The sequence below is a fragment of the Oryza sativa genome, chromosome 1 (assembly GCF_034140825.1).
Source record: "Oryza sativa Japonica Group chromosome 1, ASM3414082v1".
NCBI lineage: Eukaryota > Viridiplantae > Streptophyta > Magnoliopsida > Poales > Poaceae > Oryza > Oryza sativa.
This window is the reverse complement of record NC_089035.1, coordinates 26195408-26215977: the sequence shown is the minus strand read 5'-3', so window position 1 is coordinate 26215977 and position 20570 is coordinate 26195408. Positions and strand designations below refer to the sequence as shown.

The 20570-nt window shown below is 46.0% G+C and overlaps 2 protein-coding genes across 2 annotated transcripts; both read right to left on the bottom strand.

The window, feature by feature from the left end:
* Positions 1 to 6350: 6350 nt before the first annotated feature.
* Positions 6351 to 7370, bottom strand: LOC107277790 (uncharacterized). The gene has a single exon (XM_015783301.3). The coding sequence runs from the start codon at positions 7280 to 7282 to the stop codon at positions 6668 to 6670; it is 615 nt and encodes a 204-aa protein (XP_015638787.1). The 5' UTR covers positions 7283 to 7370; the 3' UTR covers positions 6351 to 6667.
* Positions 7371 to 16967: 9597 nt separating this feature from the next.
* LOC4326579 (scopoletin glucosyltransferase) lies at positions 16968 to 18792 on the bottom strand. The gene has a single exon (XM_015776594.3). The coding sequence runs from the start codon at positions 18675 to 18677 to the stop codon at positions 17187 to 17189; it is 1491 nt and encodes a 496-aa protein (XP_015632080.1). The 5' UTR covers positions 18678 to 18792; the 3' UTR covers positions 16968 to 17186.
* Positions 18793 to 20570: the final 1778 nt, after the last annotated feature.

Genomic DNA, 20570 nt, shown 5'->3' with positions numbered 1-20570 from the left:
CCTGGTGAGTGGGAAGATGTATAGAGTAGGTGGTGCATGCGTCATATGGGAGCTAATTTCTTCAAGCAATTCAAGAACAAGATGTACAGAGTAGGTGGTGCATGTGTCATATGCGTCATATTGCTAAGTTCATTGTACATCACATCGATCGTCTCGTATTGCAGCGCCGATGGGCTCACGTCCAGGTTAGGCAGTCGTATCCTGAGTTTGTTATGGAGTTCGACCGCCTTCTGCCGACTGACGTCGTGTGGGAGCCCTACAGTGTCGCGGCTACCCAGGCTCGTGCGCCGTTGGGTCTGTCCACACTCTGTACCAGGGACCAGGCGTACTGGATGACTACGGTTCCGATGGTCTTCGACATCTGCGTTGAGCCTCACGCCCCTTTCCGCGTGATGCGGCAGTTCGGCTTCCGTCAGCCCTTTCCAGTACCGTTTCCGACGACCGTCCTAGCTGCTATTCACTGGTAAGATCTTTCACTACGCTTTGAGTTGTTGCATTAAAATCTACATGTCCACAATAATTTGCAACATCTGTCGATTCACACTAATATGACACATTAATTCGCAGGTACTCGCGCAAGGGTGTCACACCTAGAAATTCTCGAACCAGAATTTCTAAGCTGAATGTGCATTAAATCCCTGTCCAGGACCAGCCAGGGTACACAAACGATAATTGTTGACATACAGACCCACGTCTTACAAATATAAAAGATTACAAATGCAGCGGGAAGGATTAAAGCGAGCTAAACCGGGAAACTTGACTTCAGCAGCGGCGACTCCACTCCACAGGCAATCCTTGACGGCAGCGACAAAACCAACCTCTCTGCGACGGCTCCAACTGAGAAGAACTTCAACTCTGGTGTGAGGGAAAAGAGAGCAAGACTGACTACCCACTGTACTCAGCAAGTCATACCGGAAGAGGAGGTATGATGCAGGATATAACCAAAGGAAGCTAGGGGTTCTTTTGCATAAAGCAGGCATTTCAAAGCAGTAGTTGAAAGCAGTAAAACAGCTGTAGTAATTAATCAATATTAACCAATCACTGTCCAACGCTACACCGCATTGCAACAGGCCCAACTAACCACCTGAACTACACCAGTTCATTAAGCTAAACTAGGGGTGAGACTAATCACGGTGAATCTGGTTGATCGCCCATAACCGCGGGCACGGCTATTCGAATAGTTTTACTCTGGCCAGAGGTGTACAACTGTACCCACAAGACACGATTCCACACATGTCGCCATGCCCCGAAGTATCACCATGATACTGCAAAGGGGGAAATCGTGACAAGACCCTCCACATAACCCTCCCCTAACCATCCACACCACGCTAAGGTTTCACCCCCACCCCTCAAAAGGCAGTGGGCGGTCCCCTCTTGCGCCGCGGTGAATCCGGCAGCTGGACAACCGGACACCCCGGCCGACCCAACTCCATCACGCCCACCCTCGCCACCGGTGCCTAGGAAAGGGTCGAGCTATACTTCCGATCAAGCAGTTACCCACTCCCGCTTGTGGTAAGCACGGTAAGTCTCCCAGGGTTTCCCGTGAACCGGTCCTTAACTGCCATGGGTGCGACCAACAAAACCATGCACCCACAGCCCACCATTCAGTGTGTTTTAATTTACTAACACCATTGTGGTGGCACCAATCTAAAACTATGCCAATAGACAAAGTCTATGTAATAATGTGATCCCCATTTGTGTACTAGTTGAACTAAGCATGGCTAAGCATTTCCTAAGCCAACATCTAGTCATTTTGATACCCAAGTTATCAATGGCATAAGGTAACCAATATGTGGCTGAGGAATAGGACCCATCCCACATTACATTGTAAAAGAATGCAACATTTAATAGAAATGCGGGATATTTGTAAATTGGGTACAATATGATCAAACGTATTGCATGACTTGCCTTGCTCTCGCACTGATGAGACCACAGCAACGTCTTCGAGAAACCGCGGATCGACGAAACGGCCGAAATCTACGCGACAAACAAAGCACACAAGCAAAACATGCTATAAGACTACTGAAACAGGAAACAAAACCATTTTTAATGGATTCTTTGCATTTTTCTTGATTTACTGAGACTTGAATGGACTTAAACGGAGCTCGGATGAATTACTTATGAATTTTAGAAGATAAACTGTGTTTTTACTAATAAAGAAAAGTCCTTAATTAATTATTGCGCAATAATACCCAGGGCTGACGTCATCCAAGGGGGGCGGCGCCGACAGGCGGGGCCCACGGGTCAGCGGCTCAAAGGGGAGAGGAAGGGGGCGCCGGCATGTGGGCCCCACGGGCAGTGGCTCAAGGTGGCCGGTCTACCGTGGACCAGGACCACGTGGGTGGTCCACCGCCGGTCCACGGGACCGACGGTCCGGATCGGCCTCAAAGACGATCGGACGGCGCGGGGAAGGCGGCTAGGCACGGCTCGGCTTCAAAGCCGACCGGCAGCCATGGCGGCCGATGGCGACACGCGCGGTCACCGGCGGTGACCGGCGGCGGCGCGCGAGAGCCGGCAACGGCAAGCGACGGCGCAGGAGGCGGCGGCGGCCGACGCACAGGCCGGCGGCGGCGGACGAAGGCGATGGCGAGCGCAGGGAGCGGCAGCGCGTGCGGGACAGAGGGAAGGAGGGAGGAGAGGAGCTCCTCACCGTGAGCACGGCGGCCGGCGCGAAGAATGAACACGGCGGCGATGACCGGCGATGCGGAGGCACGGACGGGCGGCGGCGACACCCTAGGAGAAGATGGAGAGGCGTTAGGAGAGGAGACGACGACCACGGCGGCTTGAATTGCTGGCCGGAGATGGAGGGGAGGGAAAAACTCACCGGCTCGCGAGGGGAGAGGCGCTCCGGTGGGATTCCGGCGACGCGAGGCGGCGGCCGGGAAAGCTCTTGCGGCGGCGAAGCTAACGGCGGCGGCGGTTTGGCGCGGCGGCGACTCTAGCAGTGGCGGCGCGCGGCCGAAGGCGGCGGCAAGCGGCGGAGCTCGGGTGTGACGGCGCGGGCGCGGTAGGGGGCGTGGGAGAGGACGGCAAATGGGGGAAACGAGAGAGGGGACTCGGGGGAGGGTTTTTATGGGCGAGGGAGGGGCGGACGTGGCCGGGGAGATGGCCGAAACCGCCGGCGACATGGGGTGGAGAGAGAGAGAGAGTGAGGTGGGATTCAAAATGAATCCCGCCCACTTCGTGCGTGCGCGCGGGCGGGAAAGGCGGAGGAGTGGGGCGGCGACGTGGGCGCGCGGCACGGGCGGAGTGGGACGCAGAGAACGGCGGGAAACGGTGGCGGCGACGAGGGCGGTTTCGACGGCAGCGGCGGTTGCCGGAGGAAGGAGACGACCGACAGGTGGGGCCCACCTGTCGGCGACCCAGAGAGAGGAGGGAGGGGCGCATGGGCCGGCCCAACAAAGGGGAGGCCGAGCGCGGGAGGGAGTGGGCCGACGGCCCAAATGAGAAAAAAGAAGGAAAAGAAAAAGAAAAGGAAGAAAGGATTTTTCCTGGGATTAAAAATATTGCACTTGCTCAATTTTAATTGGTTAAAATTATTTCCAAGGCTCTGAAAATTCCACTAAAAATCTTGTTAATGCATTGGAGCATGGGGAACTCAAGAGAAATTCCACCACGCTATTTTCGATTATTAATTGCATTTATTAACTGGGGATTCAGCTCTAGGTTAATTAAGATAATTTCTTCGGGCAATTTATTTAACCAATTTTTTTTAAAGCAAGAAAAGGGGGGGAACTTCAGGGTGTGACAAAGGGTCAGCAGTCAGCTGGCGACTGGCCCGCCAAGTTGGCGACTTTTGTTGAGGACTGGTTGCTCGCAACCGAGGAGGTCGTGGACCACGAGGGAGAGCCACACACTGAGGAGGCGTACCAGGCCTACCTACGCTGGGACCAGCCACGCACCCGTACTAGGGTCACTTTCGCTCCCTTGGAGCAGCAGCCCCACGTTGTGAGCACTACTCTATTCGGCAGACCCGCACTACGGCTTGCGCATACATTGAGTGGGTCAATACAGAAAATCCCGTTCTCGACCTAACCACTTGTTTACAAGAAGGTCGTTAGTATTTCGCATCCGAAAGTATTGAGCAATACTTACAGAGAAAAGCGGCTTATGAACGACAATGTCGTGAACAACAGAATGACTGGCGGGTGCTAACTATGGCACTCCCTCCATGGGAAGCCCGTCCAAGATGCAGGTGTGGTGATCGTTGTTAGGTTCTTCGTTCCATAAAGCCTACAATATTGGGTCGAAGGTTCTTTGTTTGTCCAAATATTCTTGACGACGATTTCATGGTAAGAATATTTTGATTACATGAATCCTTATTTTCTCACAACATTTACTAACTTTGCTCGCTTTACATCTATTCTTTCCTCCCAGGAACCACCAAGGAGATGTCAATACAGAGAATGGATAGACACCAGAAGGGTTCTAACTCCACCTAGCCGTGTTGTGCAGCTTGAACTACCAGAGCAATACAGGGTTACTAAAGCGCGGTTTGAGAGAGGAGAGGGATCCTCACGTAGCGGTTAGCTATTATCGGACAACTTGGCATATTGAAATTTCTACTGTCATGCTTCCTTGTCCCATTACTACATCGTCGTTGTGTTCAACTATTGCACTACCTCCCTCCTAGTTCGAATCTAATATCATCTATGTAACCGCAATGGAAATAGTTGTATCATGTTCAAATTGTACTACTATTTCTTCATGTTACTAATTCTCCTTGTTTAAGTCCATATAATGTTTCTACGACCGAGACTGCGATAGGCCTATATTAATTATCCGAGTACTAATACGTCGAATAAGTTACAAAATAATACCTTAACATATGAAATTGCGAAACAACCAACTTCAATACATTTTTATAACAATATTAACAAGTTTTACCAATAAATACTTCTTTATTTATTATTAACATAACATAGAAAAATCGTTTGGCGGTACTTTTTGCATCTGGGTCCCTTGACGCCCTCTACTGGGGCGGCAAGGGGCCTAAATGAAAAAAGTACGAGCGCAACCTCTTTATGGGCGGCCAAAATTGCAATTAGCCTCTTGCCGCCCTTTGTATGGGCGGCAAGGGGCTAATTGCAATTTTGGCCGACGGCGGCAAACGGCGCGGTCAACCCGCCATCTGCCACGTCAGCTTGCCGCCCACCTCTGGGGCGGCAGGGTCTATTTTTGCAATTTTTTTGGCCGATAGATTATTTCTGTAAATATTAAAAAAAATCTATAAATGAAAAAAATTCCAACCTCATTGCTGACATGGAATGGGCCGGCCCATGCCTTTGCTTTATATTCAACTTGGGCCTAGGCCTGGGACTCTCTCGTGACGCTTGATTTTTTTTTTTTTGAATGTGCCATGGCTGTCACTCTGAATGGTGCTAGTCTTTTCGTGTGGATAATGTCATACGGATATACATAAGTTCAAATTTTCAAATGTTGGTCATATTATATATTTAAATGTTTAGAATGGTTATGTCAAGATTGTGTGTGCAAATTTATGTCAACAATGGCTTATATTGTCACAAATCCATGGTCAAAGTTCCATTTTAGTGTAAAACGCGCCTGGTTTTTAAATCGACACAGTTTTCTAAGTAGTGTGATACCATTTAGCAAGTGCACACGGTATAAACATCTTCAAATGGAAGACTCTGCAGATAGCAATTTACACGAGACATGTATATATCTACTACTACTTAAAAAAGTAAAACATGTTTCCGTTGTCCGTTGGGAAAAAAAAGAGCGACAAAAAACAAAAAAAAGGGAGAAAAACTTCACTCGGAAAAAAAAAAGGTCCGACTCATCCAGCGGTAAAAAAAAAGAGAGAAAAAACAAAAAAAAGAGAAAAAAAAACTTCAATCGCAAAAAAAATAACGTCCGACTTAAAAGAAAAAGTCGGACTCCCTGTGGAGAAAAAAAAGCCGAGAAAAAAAAACAAAAAACTTCTACCATAAAAAAAGAAAAAAATGTCCGACTCTCTCGAAAAAGACTTCTCGTCAGTAATCTTCTCTTCTACTTATACTACTTTTTAAAAAATATATATATAAAAATTGAAGATGTTTTTGCCAGTACTTTGGTACGTCATCCGTGTATCGGTGTATGGGTCGGTTTTTAAATTCGTTCGCTTTTGGAAATATAAATCCGTATTTGAGTCATTTTTTTAAGTTTGTTCACTTTTAAAAATACAGAAGGAATCATATAAGAAATCTCTTTAAAACCCGTATGCTAATTTGAGACGATCGGACTCCTAATTGCAACTCATGATTTTCTAACCAAATATATATATCCAAGTGAATTTAATACAGTGAATTTCATCTTAACTAAACCATATAACAATAATAAGATTAAAATAGTCTTCACCCGTTGCAACGCACGGGCATTTTTGCTAGTATATAAAAAAGAAAGAACATCATCAACAATGCAAGAGCGATCGCCTCCACAGTTCGGATATCTCGGATACCAAAATTGAGGCCTAAAAATCAAAAACAAAAATGTTCAAATTTACACCTGGCCTTGCTTGGCCGCACATTGGACGAACCATATGCATGCACAAATACGTGCGCACACGTCAGCCGTCTGGTGAACCGAGTCGTGTGCCACAAACCCGCAAAGTCAACTCGCTCTCAATCTTGGCAAATGCAGACCAATGAACACTGCCATGGCCGGATCACTGCCGGGAAGCAGCGACGCCGTCGTTGCCGCAGGTGTCACCTCTGATCACCTGGGGCTGTGAGAAGGACAGCCGGCCGAACCCCCAGTGCCCGAGCTGGTAGATCTCCACCCACGTCTTCTCCGCCGTGTCCACCCGCGGCCTCGCCCTGCCGCTGCCCTCGCCGACGGCACTGATCGCGTCGACGCTGGCATCGCCCGGCGGCGCTGCCGAGGCTGCACCACCGGTGCGGCCAGGCTCGCGCCGATCCTGCTTGCGCTCTGCCCGCACCGCGCCGTCGGCGCCGGCGGGGCGCCACTCCTGCAGCTGGCCGTCGTCCAGGTCCCAGACGCGGTTCGTCTTCCGCGGCGTCGTCGCGACGCCTGGCCTGATCATCCGCCGCCGCTTGCCGGCGGCGAGCCTGGCCACGCACCGCCGGCCCGCCGCGTACGGCGCCTTGACGAGGGCCAGCGTGAGGCAGCCCACCACGGCGCACGGGCAGCAGCACAGCGCCACGCAGCTCGCCACCGCCGACGCGCCGCACGTCCCGCACGACTGGGCGGCGGAGCGGCGTCGCGTCGGCTCGCCGCCCTCCGCCGGAACGGGGAACCGGTACGGCCGCGCCGACGCCATCGACACCTTGTGCACGGCCGAGAGTGCGGAATGTCGCGATATAGTATAGGCTCCACGGGCAATGACCGATGGGCGCAGAGCTATAGCTTGTCTGCAACCAAGAATAAGCCAGAGCGTGTAATGTAACAGGATGAGACCAAAATTAATGGTTTAATTTCTTTCTAAGATAAGGACGCCCAGGAGGAAACAATCATAATGCATGCCACAAACCGGTACTGCTTCATCTGTTTGCAAAGTCCAAATAAACATCACTAGATACTTTCGTATTTAAAATTTGTTCATTCTTATTTTCTAAATATCGTTTCATATTTATGCTTTGATTTTGTCTTCTTAATCAAACTTATTAAATTTGATCCAATTTATAGAAAAACATGGCAATATTTTTAACAAAAAAAAACATACCATCAAAATATATTCAATGCTAGATTAAATGAAGCTAATTTGGAGTTGTATATGTTGCTATTTTTTTCTATATATTTGATCAAACTTAAAGAAGTTTAATTGGGGAAATAGTCAAATCATCTTTTAATATGAAATGGATGGAGTATATAACTTAAATATATACTTACATTATCAAAGTGGATTGCATCCTAAATTTAACCATATTCATCATAATCTATCCATTCAAAAATTGACCATAATAAAAGTTCAAACAATAATAATTAACACGGACAAATATTTGAAAAATGGAGGGAGTATCACACCGGTCAATTGAGACACCTCTAAAATGCAAATTCCAATGCACATTTTTCATCAAAATATCACAGTTCTAACAAACCAATATTCTATAGTAGTTTATTAGCAGCATAAATTTATGTCTCATTTTCATACTTCAAACTAAATATTACTCCCCCTGGTCATAAGCATTTGACATTTGATGTAATCTTATTCTAAATTTCAAATATTTATGACCATAGGGAGTATTGTGCTCACTGGCCATTATCTCCTCCTGTTTTTAGATGGAATTATATTGATATTTCAGTATTTCACTTCCATTACCTTCTTAATATATATTTTTTGCACTGACAATGCACGTAGATCGATGCCAAAGACTTGGTCGAGATTTATATTTTTGAAAAGGAATAGATGGTATGAGTTAGGTCAGAGAGGAATGAGCATTGAACATGGTCTTCAAATTTCACTATCAATGAGCTGGAGCAGTTAATTTGATTAAGTATAGTTAATATCGCATCGCCTTGATATTCCTTTCTATTTTTGTAGACTGGGCATGGTGTTGAAGCTTGGTTATGTAACAAGCATTCTTCATTTTTCTATATACACAAATAGTCTTCGCCTTCCTACATCAGAATCTGAAATTGTTGATACTTCGAAAAGAAAAGCATACGTGTAATCAACCTTTTGCATTTTCAACAAGCGAAATTCTCTGCATGTTCGGCTTTGTATACTTGTGTAAAATTTACACTGTCATGGCAAAGAACTCTTAGCACATGATATTTTCTGTCAGGAGAGAGATAGATGATGAAAAGAGAAAAACAGAGTGCTAGTTTACATTAGGATGATCTGATGATCCTACGAATATGGCAGGCACGTCCTGTTGTTGCCCCATTCATCTTCATGGAAGACACATCATCTCCTCAGAACAAGCAGCGACAAAACAAAGGCCGGGGCGGCAAATCGATCAAATCGAAGAGATGATACATCCGCGGCTTACGGCAATACTCTGTGTCTCTGTCCAAGGAAGGCCAGGACATGCACGAAAGCATACCGATCTCCCACTATTTGGAAGAAAACTGGAGGCGCAAACGTACACCATGATAGAAGAATAGAAGTAGAAAATAATACGTACAGTACCTGGAGGCGAAACCTGCCACTCACGACGCCCTTCTCTTCTCCGCAGCGATGTAGTGGAGGGCGCTCACCTCGGTGCTTGATTTTCGCGGGAGAGGAAGAGCAGATACAAGCAAAATGTCTTTGAACTAATGGCTGGTCGCTAGGCGCAAGGGGATAGAAAATAGAATGGTGTACCGCACGACGAGTAGACCATGAGGAAACTGGAAATGGAGAAGGGTTTAAAGCTTGGCTGGAGAATGATACGGATAGGGTTATGTTCTGTCGGTCTGAGTATACTTATATTATTTAATAAATATATATTCCGCGCTCATATATCCTTTAGGTTTAGAAAACATGTCCTTGTAATATTAATACAGTTTTAAAATACATGTAATATTTTCGATTACATGTAATGTAAGAAAGAATAGTTACACACACGATGATACGCATCTCACGTATATATAGAAGGGACGTGTCGCTCTAACATGTGAATGGGCCTCGTATATCACTGACCTACGTCCCTCTAACTTTATGTTAAAAGAACGAGAGTAGCTATATTTATGATGTCATATTTTTCACAATAAATAGTTAGTATGTACTCGCTCTGTCCAAAAAAGACAAACCCTGATTTTCGTGTCCAACATTTGACCGTCCGTCTTATTTGAAAAAATTATGAAAAAAATTAAAAAGATAAGTCACGCATAAAACATTAATCATGTTTTATCATCTAACAACAATAAAAATACTAATTATAAAAAATTTTCATATAAGACGGACAGTCAAATATTGGCACGAAAACCCACGGTTTGCCTTTTTTTGGGACGGAGGGAGTATTTACATTGTAAATTTAAATTTAATATTTTTTGGCTTCACGCTGCACACGCAACACGCAAAGACGACATTCAGTGCACTGGTATTTCAATCATAGCACGAATCTCAAGCGAGATCAATTGAACTGAAAATCGACTGTGATTACCAAGAAAATGTGTTGATATAATTATAGCAGCACCGAGTATATACTATGACATATATACATATCAGTGGCCATGAATATGCCATATTAAGTATTAGCACGTGCTAAAACAATGGAGACTATAGATGGCCATAAGACCCGCCCGGTACGGCCCAGCCCAGGCACTGCTAGGCACGGCCCACCAGCGATCGGGGCACTTCGTGCAGGGCCGTGCCAGCCCGAAGGCTCAGGTGGCCCATCTTGTGTAACACCCTGAAAATTCGACCGACAAAAATCAAAACTCTAAAAATGCGGATTTTCAAAAACTTTTTTTAATAAATTGCATCATGCCGATTTTATTCGATTATTTTATTGGAGTTTGGGTTCGGAGTTTATAAATCGCGAATAATGGATAATTGGTTAGGAATAAACCCTAAAAAGTAAATGGACAAAGTAAATAATTAAAGTGCAATTTAAAATAAGATTTGGTAAGGATAGAAATGAGTAAAATATTATTACGACCATATTTATATCCATCAAATTTAAAAGCAATGGAATGAGAATTAACTCTAATTAAGTTCAAGTAAATTACAATAATAATATATAAAACATGGAATAAATTAATTTAGAATGAATCCATGGATTGGAATGGCACAAATATTGAGTATACTTCATTTATGCAAAATTTGGGAATTAAAGAATCAAATTTAAATAATAAATGGGCCAAAATCGGGTTAATTAGAAAACGGCACTGTTCATTGCACCTAAAGTGTTCGACGTGGTCTCCCTAGCCCTAGCCCCTCCTCTGCCAACTGCCTCGCGCCCCGCGCGCCGCGTGCCGCTCTGCCTCCTCTCCGCTGTCGCCGTCGCCATCGACGTCCCGTCCCCGCGCGCCGCGCGCCGCTCCGCCTCCCCTTTGCCGTCACCGTCGCCATCTCGCGCCCCGCGCCCCGCCGCGCCATACGCCTGCCGCGCCGTCCCGTCGTCTCGCGCCCCGTGCCGCGCCGTTACCGCCTGCCGCGCCTCGCGCCCCGCGCCGCGCCGCTGCCGCCTGCCGCGCCGCGCGCCGTCGTCATCGCCGTCACATCGCCGCGCGCCGTCGCCAGCACTCGCGCGTCGCCGTCGCTGTCGCGTCGCCATGCGCCCCGCGCTGCGCCGCGCGCCGCCGCTGCCGCTCGCCCATCGCGTCGCTCGCGCCACGCCGCCGTCGCGTCGCCTCGCGCCGCGCGCCCCCACCTCGCGCCCCACGCCGCCGTCGCGTCTCCCCTCTCCCCACGCCCCCTGAGCTCTTCCCCGCTCCTATATAAACCCCACTATTCCCACTCTTTCCCTCCATCCTCACCTCCTCTCCTCTACCCACTCCACCACGCCGCCGCCTCCACGCCGCCGCGTCGTCGCATAGAGCCGCCGCGCCGCCGCCACGAAGCCGCCGCGCCACGCCGCGCCTTGGCCGTGCCACGTTCCCCGCCGCCGTGCACCGCCGCTGTCGCAGCCACCGTGCGCTGCCGCCATTGCCGTTGCCGCCAGTAAGCCGTGCCGCCGCCGCCTTTTTTCCTTTTCCTCAGCCGGTCTCGGTAGGCAGGACGAGAGAGGGAGGGAGAAGGAGCCGAAAGAGAATAGAGGAAGAGAAGGAAAAGAAAGAAAGGAGCCGGGAGGAGAGAAGAGAGAGAAAAAGAAAGAGAGGAAAGGAGGAAGGAGCCGGGAGAAAAAAGAAAAGAAAAAGAAAGGGAGAAAAAGAAAAAGGAAATAAATAGGAAATTAGAGGGAGATTAGGGAAGTTTAGAAAATTTAAAATAATTGGAATTTAATTATAGATTAATTATAGTCGTAGAATTGAAAATTTTAATATAAATTATGGATTATTCTTGGCAATTTCTATAAGAAATCAATTCGCGGTAATAATTTAGATGTAGTTAATAACTAAACAAATAGATGAATTCTTATGGATTATTATAGATTATTTATGGGTAATCCCTATAAGTAATCGATTCACGGTAGAAATTTGGGTTTAACTACTAGGGATTTTACCCGTGTATTATATTTAATCATTTAGTCATAGACTAAACTAAATCGTATAATATTTCTAGGATTCCGTCCGATATTTAGCTCGCGATAGAAATTTCTAACCTATTATATGGATATAATGCTCGGGTAGATTAAATTAAAAATTTATGACAACAAAATATTTATACCCGCAAAATAGTTTGAATCGAAATTGGGTTTGCCTTAGTTCGCGAATAATAAAGTTAATATAAAGAAATCGACTTTCGCATTCGACTTTCATTTGGATTCATTTGGATTTTTATTTGAATTCTAACCGAATTCAAATCAATTTTCGCACGTAACTATAGAGCCCGAGGGAGTTGCGGATCCAAGCGAAGGTCAAGACCCGCAAGACATTGAGCAAGGCAAGTCATCAATATTCCTTGAACATGTTGATCCCAATTGCGAAATTGTTTTGTTTACAAATAAAATTGCATGCAATGATGAACATCCTACTTGTGATCATGCCATGCCTTGATTATTGTTTACCCTTAAATCTTTGTAACCATGTTTACGTATGAGTCCCTAGTCAACTATGACAATTGCTTAGAAATGCTATTCTAGAATCATGCATACTCATATTTATCAAATGCTATATGCTTGGGCAATTACCTTTGGGAAGGTAATTGAGATGCGGCATGTAGAGACATGAGCGCCACATTGCCATGATGTTGATGACATGATTTGTGAAAGGAGAAATAAAATTAAACAACTGTTTTCGACTGGGGCGGACGGAGGATTTGGGTGGTATCTGGAAAAGGCTAGTACCGTCCCCGGTCAATTAAGGACCGAGCCATGAAGTTAAGCATGAAACGACCCCCGTACAACCGTACTTCTTGAATGGGTATAGACCTAGCGGATTAGATAGCCGAGCGGAGGCAGTATCCCTGCATAGATGGTTCACCCCTGAGTGAGGCAGGTGCGCTACGGTGGGACAGCCGTTGAGGTAGGGCCGAGAGGCGTGCCCTACATCGGTGTCGCCATTGGTAGGACTGCCATGAGTGTGTGTGAGAGAGAACTTAACTTGAACCATAATTTAATATGTGTGAGACTTCTCTTTCCCGGGAGCGCCAGAACACCTCACACTGCTAGAAACATGGACGCCTAGAGTGCATGAGGATTTAAGTTCATGGAGCGGGTACTGCCAATGCGAGGTTATCGAAAAGCTTTGCCGTGACGCGTCTCATGTGTTGGGACGAGGCTCATATGTTGGGCAGTCGCGGAGTGCGGGTAAAGTGTACATCCACTGCAGTGTGAGTAAACCAAATCTATTCGAATAGCCGTGCTCGCGGTTATTGAGCACCGGGACATGTGTTACACTTGGCTAGACTCTAAATTCTTTAACTTGTGTGGGATGGGATATTGCATGATGATTTTTATGCTGATGGAGCCACTTCCTGAGAGGCGGGAATGTGGACGTCCTCAGAAAACCATGACGACTTAATGGCGGGAAGCTATCCTTGGGATCACAATGGATGGTGGACAGAACCGTCATTGTTTAATATGAACACTGATATTAAAACTTGATCAGTCTATGCTAGGTCTTAGGCTTGTGAAAAGAATTATAAAACTGGCTTTACGCAAAAGAACTATAGTCATCCTTTGAATTCCTCTGTCATGTGCATCATTGCTGTGGTGGCCTGCTGAGTACGGTTGGTACTCACCCTTGCAACTATAAAATTAATCAGAGGCGGGAGATGAAGCTTCGGAGGATCCCTATGCCTACTACCAGGAGGGAGATGAAGACGATGGCGCTCAGTAGGTCTTAGTACGGTCGTTGCCTGTGGCAATGGCATGCCGCTGCCTGAATTCCGCTGCCTTATCTATTTCTGCTTTTGGAAGTATTTCGGACCGCTCGGTCCGATGATTTAAGACTGTGCCTGCGGGCTTATGATGTAATAATTCGTACTAGACTTTCGTGTATGTGCACTTGATATTTCAGCTATGAGTTCGTGTGTACCAAACTACTTGATCCAGGGAAATGGTACTGATTACACGAATGATTCCTGTTATAAAAACGGGGGTCCACATCTTGCTTTTTTTAAATAAGTCTATTTTCCCTCCCTCCTCTTTGGACTATGACAAATATATAGCTAAAATAAGTCTATTTTCTCTCCCTCCTCTTTGGGCTGACATATATATAGCTAAAATAAGTCTATTTTACATCCCTATTCTTTGGACCGTGGCATATAATATATCCATTTTTACTCCCTTTTCTTTGTGTGACGGGCCTAGCTGCTGGCCCATCATGCCGTGCCGGCCCGGTCGTGCCAGGCCGGCCCAACGTGTCGGTGGGGGGGAGGCCAGGCACGGCCCGGCGGTCGGGCCGGACCGGCATGGGCCCAACCCCTGTCGAGCCGTCATGTGCTTGGGCCGGGCCATCAGCACATAGGCCCAATCCCTTAGATCTGAGATTATCATGGTTCCCAACATGTGTAGTAGCTTACTTAGGGCTGCTAAACGCTACTCCGTAATTGGGTAGTTATAAAAGTAGTTTTCGAGTATGCTATGAAACATGTAGTGTGATATGAATAATCAATATGGGATTTCCCCCTTCTATGGAGAGATATCTCTGGGCCCCTCGATGTTATAGATTATGAAAGTGCATGGCCATGCCAAAGGTGATTGAGGAGTCTATCACAACTTATATAATCTATCACATGTTCGAGTGAATGATTGAGATATTAGAGGATGGCACATATCTAGCCTTGAGCTTAATCGATATCGCGAGGCAAAGGGGTTTATACAAGTATACACTAGAGGCTCAGCCGATATGATCTTTGTCTATGCCCGATGGGTCAATACGTTCTGCTAGAGACCACTATTGACACGTGGACCGAAAAGGAGTTTTCGGGTTACAACCGAGTGTATATGAACCTACTGGGTCGCACGCTTAATGGGCCAGAATAAGGGGATGGATGGAGATCCAATATGAGTTTAATTCGGATAGGGATCTGAATAGGAGTCCTACGGGCCTTGGAGGCCCGAGTCATGGATCATATATATTCATGAGGGATGTGACCGGTAGATGTATTGCATCACGTGAGAAACCCTAGCCGCCACTCCCCTCCCCGAGCAAAACCCTAGCCGCGCGCGGGTGCTAGCACATCTGCGCATGTCGTTCCGTCTCTGTACGTGTGGATACCGGTAGAGACGCCACTGCTTTGTGGTGCTGATCGGCGTGAGAGTATGCGAGGAGAACGCACGAGGAGGAGAAGGTCGAGCCAGTGTGATCAACTACTTCCTCTACATCGAGGCGCACTACTTCATGAGGGTTTCTTCGTCTTCTTATATAATTAGCGCTTTCTTCCGCTGCGTGGCGCGTCGAGTGGTAACGATCTATGATCTAATACTTGCATAGTTCATGGTTTATACGCTAGAAAATTTTGATTTATGCTATCGTAGCGTGCGCGTATCCCAACATCTTCCTCTGCTCGACATCATTTGCTACTGTTGCATCCTCGCTACCGTGCAAGAGTTGCCCTTGCCGAGTGGGAGAGAGAGGAGGAAGGAGGAAGAAGATGACTAGAGAGAGGAGATGGTATCCATATTAGCATCACGTAAAATCCCAGATGGGTTGTGGCAATGTTGGGCCAGAATGACACTTTAATAGATTGACTTAGATGCGCATTTTAAAAGTACGGGAAACTATAAACAAATCTAGGGACCAGCCATACACTTTAGATTAGTAGATATATAGTTGAAAACGATGTGCATTGGAGCAATGGTGGACGCAAGGCTCATTAAGGCCTGGTTTAGTTCCCAAATTTTTTTCTCAAAGACATCATATCGAATCTTTGGACACATGCATGGAGCATTAAATATAGATAAAAATAAAAACTAATTGCACAGTTTGCATGAAAATCGCGAGACGAATCTTTTGAGCCTAATTATTACATGATTAGCCATAAGTGCTACAGTCGTGTCTGAAAACCATTTTTGACATCCGGTCAAATATCCGATGTGACAACCAAACCTTTTCTTTTCACAAACTAAACACACCCTAACTTTTGCCTAGCCTGTCAGTTTTGACGTAGCTGATACTGTGATACATCATACCACTTTTGTGTGATGTCATATTTTTGAAATAAAACTCTTAGGAATTTTTTCCATCACTACGGATACAACGTTCCTAGAAATATAGTGTACAGAGTATGACGAAGTGTTCGGTAGTGTTTTTTTTAAAGAAAATTACAGCAAAAGGTGGTATGAAGTCTACTAAAAACACCGAGGTTTTAAAGAGACGCGTCATAATCTAGTCCATCATCAAACTAGTACGGGTTATATTTATTTTGAGATGCATGACAGCGAAAGAGTGATCCAAAGTCCACATAATGTTATATATTATGTTTTCTTAAAAAAATGATGTGTTGATTTTTCTATATAAGTTTAACCACTCATTAGAAAATTTGATGTAAATATGCAAAGTTGCTAGTCTAATTTAAATTAACTCTAGTGATAAAATATATCATAATAAAATAAACGATGCTGACAAATTAAGTTTTTTCAATGACAAATTATTAGATGTCATGTCTAACATTAAAATTCTCATATATTATAAAGTGGGATTGAGATTCTCTAATTTACTTACTGACGGTGATACATGGATCCGCTATAAAGTAGGTCAACATCTCAATAACTCACGTAATCACGGAATAAGCGAAACAACATATTTGCAAACGAAAAATAATTTATGAATAAAACTTTTATATACGTGTTCTTAGCGATCTAAAAGTAAAGGCTGAAAAATAAACTTCGATGAAAAAAACCTTAAAATTAAAATTTAAATCAAAAATAAAACTTTTATATACGTGTTCTCAGCTCTAAATTTAAAGTTAAAAATTCAAAAATTTTCAAATAAACATAAGCATGAGTGAAAAGATGAGGCTCTCAAAGTCACAACGTACTAGAGAATTTGCTTCAGAGTAGTATAGTATAGTATAGTCTAAGCCATCATTAACATGCCCATCACCAAATGACAAATGTATTGTACGGGAGAAAATACATGCTGTTAGGCCTAAGACGATGAAATCGCCTCAGTAACCAACTAACCATCAGAGCTGTCCGGTCATTATTTCATTATATCATGTATCGACCGGCGACCGCCCGGATGCAATCTCACGACGTGCCGGAGCTCCGGCGAGCCATCAGCTCATCCAACAGCCGTCCGGCATCGTCGTAGGAAGAGCCGCCCTCCTTCACCGCGCTCCTCGCCTTCTCGCGGAGCTCCTTGACCTTTTTCCTCATCGCCTCGCCTTCCTCGCCTTCACCCATCACTCTCCCGATGGCTTCCGCGATCACCTCGCCGGCAATCACCTGGCTCCGATGGTCAATGAACGACGCGAACTCCCTGGCGCCGACCCCGACGCCGACCTTAAGCATCTCAACGATGAGCTTCTCGTTGTAGAACTGGTCGGTGTAACGCGGCCACGCCACCATCGGCACGCCAGCGCTCACGGCTTCCAGCACGGAGTTCCACCCGCAGTGCGTGACGAACCCGCCGACGGCGGGGTGGTTCAGGACGAGCACCTGCGGCGCCCAGCCCCGGACGACGAGGCCGCGCTCGCCGCGCGCCATCAGATCGGCGAAGCCTTCGGGCATCCACTCCGATGCGTCGGTGTCCTCGCGGGTGATGATCCACAGGAAGTTCTTGCCGGAGAGTTGCAGGGCGCGGGCGATCTCCGTCAGCTCCGCCGCCAATAGACGGGCGATCGTGCCGAAGGAGATGTAGACGACAGAGCCGGCCGCCTTCCCGTCGAGCCACCGCAGGCAGCGTTCCTCGTCGGGCGAGAGGCGGCCGGAGTCGGTGTCCGTGTCCTGCCTCTCCGCCATGCCCTTGCCGGCGGCGAGCGCCACCGGCCCGAGGAGCCACGCGCGGCGACCGAGCTTCGTGTGGTAGTGCTCGACGTAGTCCGGCTCCATCTCGCGGAAGCTGTTGAACAGCTCGCCGAAGCTCCTCTGGTCCGCGGCGTTCACGAGCTGGAGGAAGGCCCACTCGCCCTCCCGCTCCCTGGGGTCCATCATCTGGCTCCGCCTCAGCTCGACGCGGTGCGGCAGGTCCGGCAGGGACACGACGGCGTCGGGGTCGTCGGGGGAGGCCTCCACCGGGTTGTGGCGCAGCATGCTGTCGCTGCAGGCCCGCGCGAACAGGCTGCTGCCGAGGAACGCCAGGCGCGGGACACCGTGGTCCGCGGCGGCGTCCGAGGACCAGTGGAAGAAGCTGTCGACCACGACGGCGTCGGTGTGGTGCTCGGCCAAGAACCGGTCGAACGGCTCGCGAAACCGCAGGAACGCTTCGGCTATCTTCTCTTGTTCGGCTTTGGAGGAGATGCCCGGAACGCTCTCGACGCCCGGCGGGAGCCCGACGTCGGGGAAGGGGAAGAGCGTGATGCTGATCTCCGGTGAGCCGGTGCCACGGGAGGCATCGTTGGCACGGTCCACGGCTGAACGGATGACGGCGGCGTTGACGGGGGTGGTGAGGATGGTACACCGAACGCCGCGGGCGGCGAAAAGCGCGGCCATGTCGGCCACCGGGATGAGGTGGCCGTGCGCGATAAACGGGAAGAAGAGGATGTGCAACGGCTGCTGCTCCCCCTCGCCGACAGCCATGGTTGGCTAGCTGCGTGCCCGTGCTGCTGATCTTTTGGCCAACATAGAGTTACTAGATCTACCGGCAGCTTGTGTTCTCTGCGACCCTGCGGGGTACACGCTGGATTGGACTGCACATCGGAGACTATAAAGCCTTCTCAGGTGGTATTTGGATCAAGGATTAAATTTTATGTTATATCGGATGTTTGACACTAATTCGAAATATTAAATATAGATTAATAATAAAACTAATCGTATAAATGAGAGCAAATTCGCGAGACAATTTTTAAGCCTAATTAATCTATAACTAGCTGGGGTGGCCCGCGCAATTGCACGGCTAGTACCCATATAAAATTATATATTTTATATATGTTTTACTTAAAATTTATTAAATAGTTATCTCGTTGTCTTAAGACTTTGAAAGACCAAACCTTACCATCCTCGTATTTCTAATTTAATAGTTTTTAAAAGTCACACCAGTTGCTGCCCGTTACTTCTGTCATATCCTTCTTTATTTACTTGTTTAATCTACCATTTTCTATTCATTCTCCTTGAAACCTTTAAAAATTGGATCTTATAGTTTTTAGAGTTTATTGTCCTGTTCGGTTTTGTTTTTATAATTTCTAGAAGTCCCGACAAACGCTATCATTATACTCCTCTATAGCCATCCGTTGAATATTCTCTTTATAGTCATTGATATTTTAAAAATTGAATATAATTATCATTTAGGTTCATTTTTTTTACTTTCTAGAAGTTCCGCCAAAACGTCAGCAACTTTGTCACTATACTTCTCTACGACTCGCCCGCTGCTGCCTTCTTTATTGCCATTGAGATTTTAAAATCAAACATGATCATCATTGGAGTTTATTTTTTTACTTTTTATAAGCCCGAACCTTTAAAAATTGGACTTTATAGTTTTTAGAGTTCATTGTCTCATTAGGTTTTTTTATAATTTTTATAAATCCTGTCAAACGCTGCCACTATTCTCCTCTATGACCCGTCTGCCGCCTACTCTTATTGTCATTAGGATTATAAAAATCGAACATAACTATTGTTGGAATTCATTTTTTACTTTCTAGCTAGGTGGGCCGCACAATTGCGCAGCTAGCAACCACTAAATTATCTATTTATTCACATGATTTTACTTCAAAAATGTAAAATAGCCATCGTGTTGTCTTATGACTTTATGAGATCTTGTCATCCTAGAGTCTCTAATTTTATAGTTTTTTAAAAGTCACAGTGACTACCCTTACTCCTTTATTTATTTGTTTCCCTAACCTACCACGATTTATATTCCTTCTCCTTATAACATTTAAAAATTGGACCTTTTAGTTTATAGAGTTCATTATCTCATCGGGTTTCGTTTTTATAATTTTTAGAAGTCCTATCAAATGTCTCAAATATACTCCTTTAATGCCCACCCGTTTCCTCCGCTCTTTAATGTTAGTGGGATTTTAAAAATCGAAATGATTATCATTGGTTATATTTTTTACTTCTAAAAGTCCCGCCAACCACCGTGACGCCAACCACCGTGACTGAGGTTCTCAACGACATGTTTGTTATCCTCCTCTTATTCATCATAGGTATTCTAAAAATCAAATATAATCTTTTTGAGGTTTTATTTATAATTTTAGATATCCCATCAACCACTGCCACCCTACTCGCCTGCTCCTTTATGAGCTCGCTGCTTCTCTCCACTTTATTTTCATTTACTACCATTGTGTTTTATACTGATGGTTCTTTCAACATTCAATATTTTTCATTCTCATTTTTTATTTATAAATTATATTCCTACTTGAACTTTTATTTTTATTTTTCCAATTATCAGAATTCATTTTATTTTCTATTCTAAATTTTATCTATCATCACTGTGTGCAACTTATATATGTGCAACTAGCTCGGCTGTGATTTGAT

Coding starts and splice junctions, on each gene's coding strand:
- LOC107277790 (XM_015783301.3), bottom strand. CDS start 7,282: ATGGCGTCGGCGCGGCCGTACCGGTTCCCCGTTCCGGCGGAGGGCGGC.
- LOC4326579 (XM_015776594.3), bottom strand. CDS start 18,677: ATGGCTGTCGGCGAGGGGGAGCAGCAGCCGTTGCACATCCTCTTCTTC.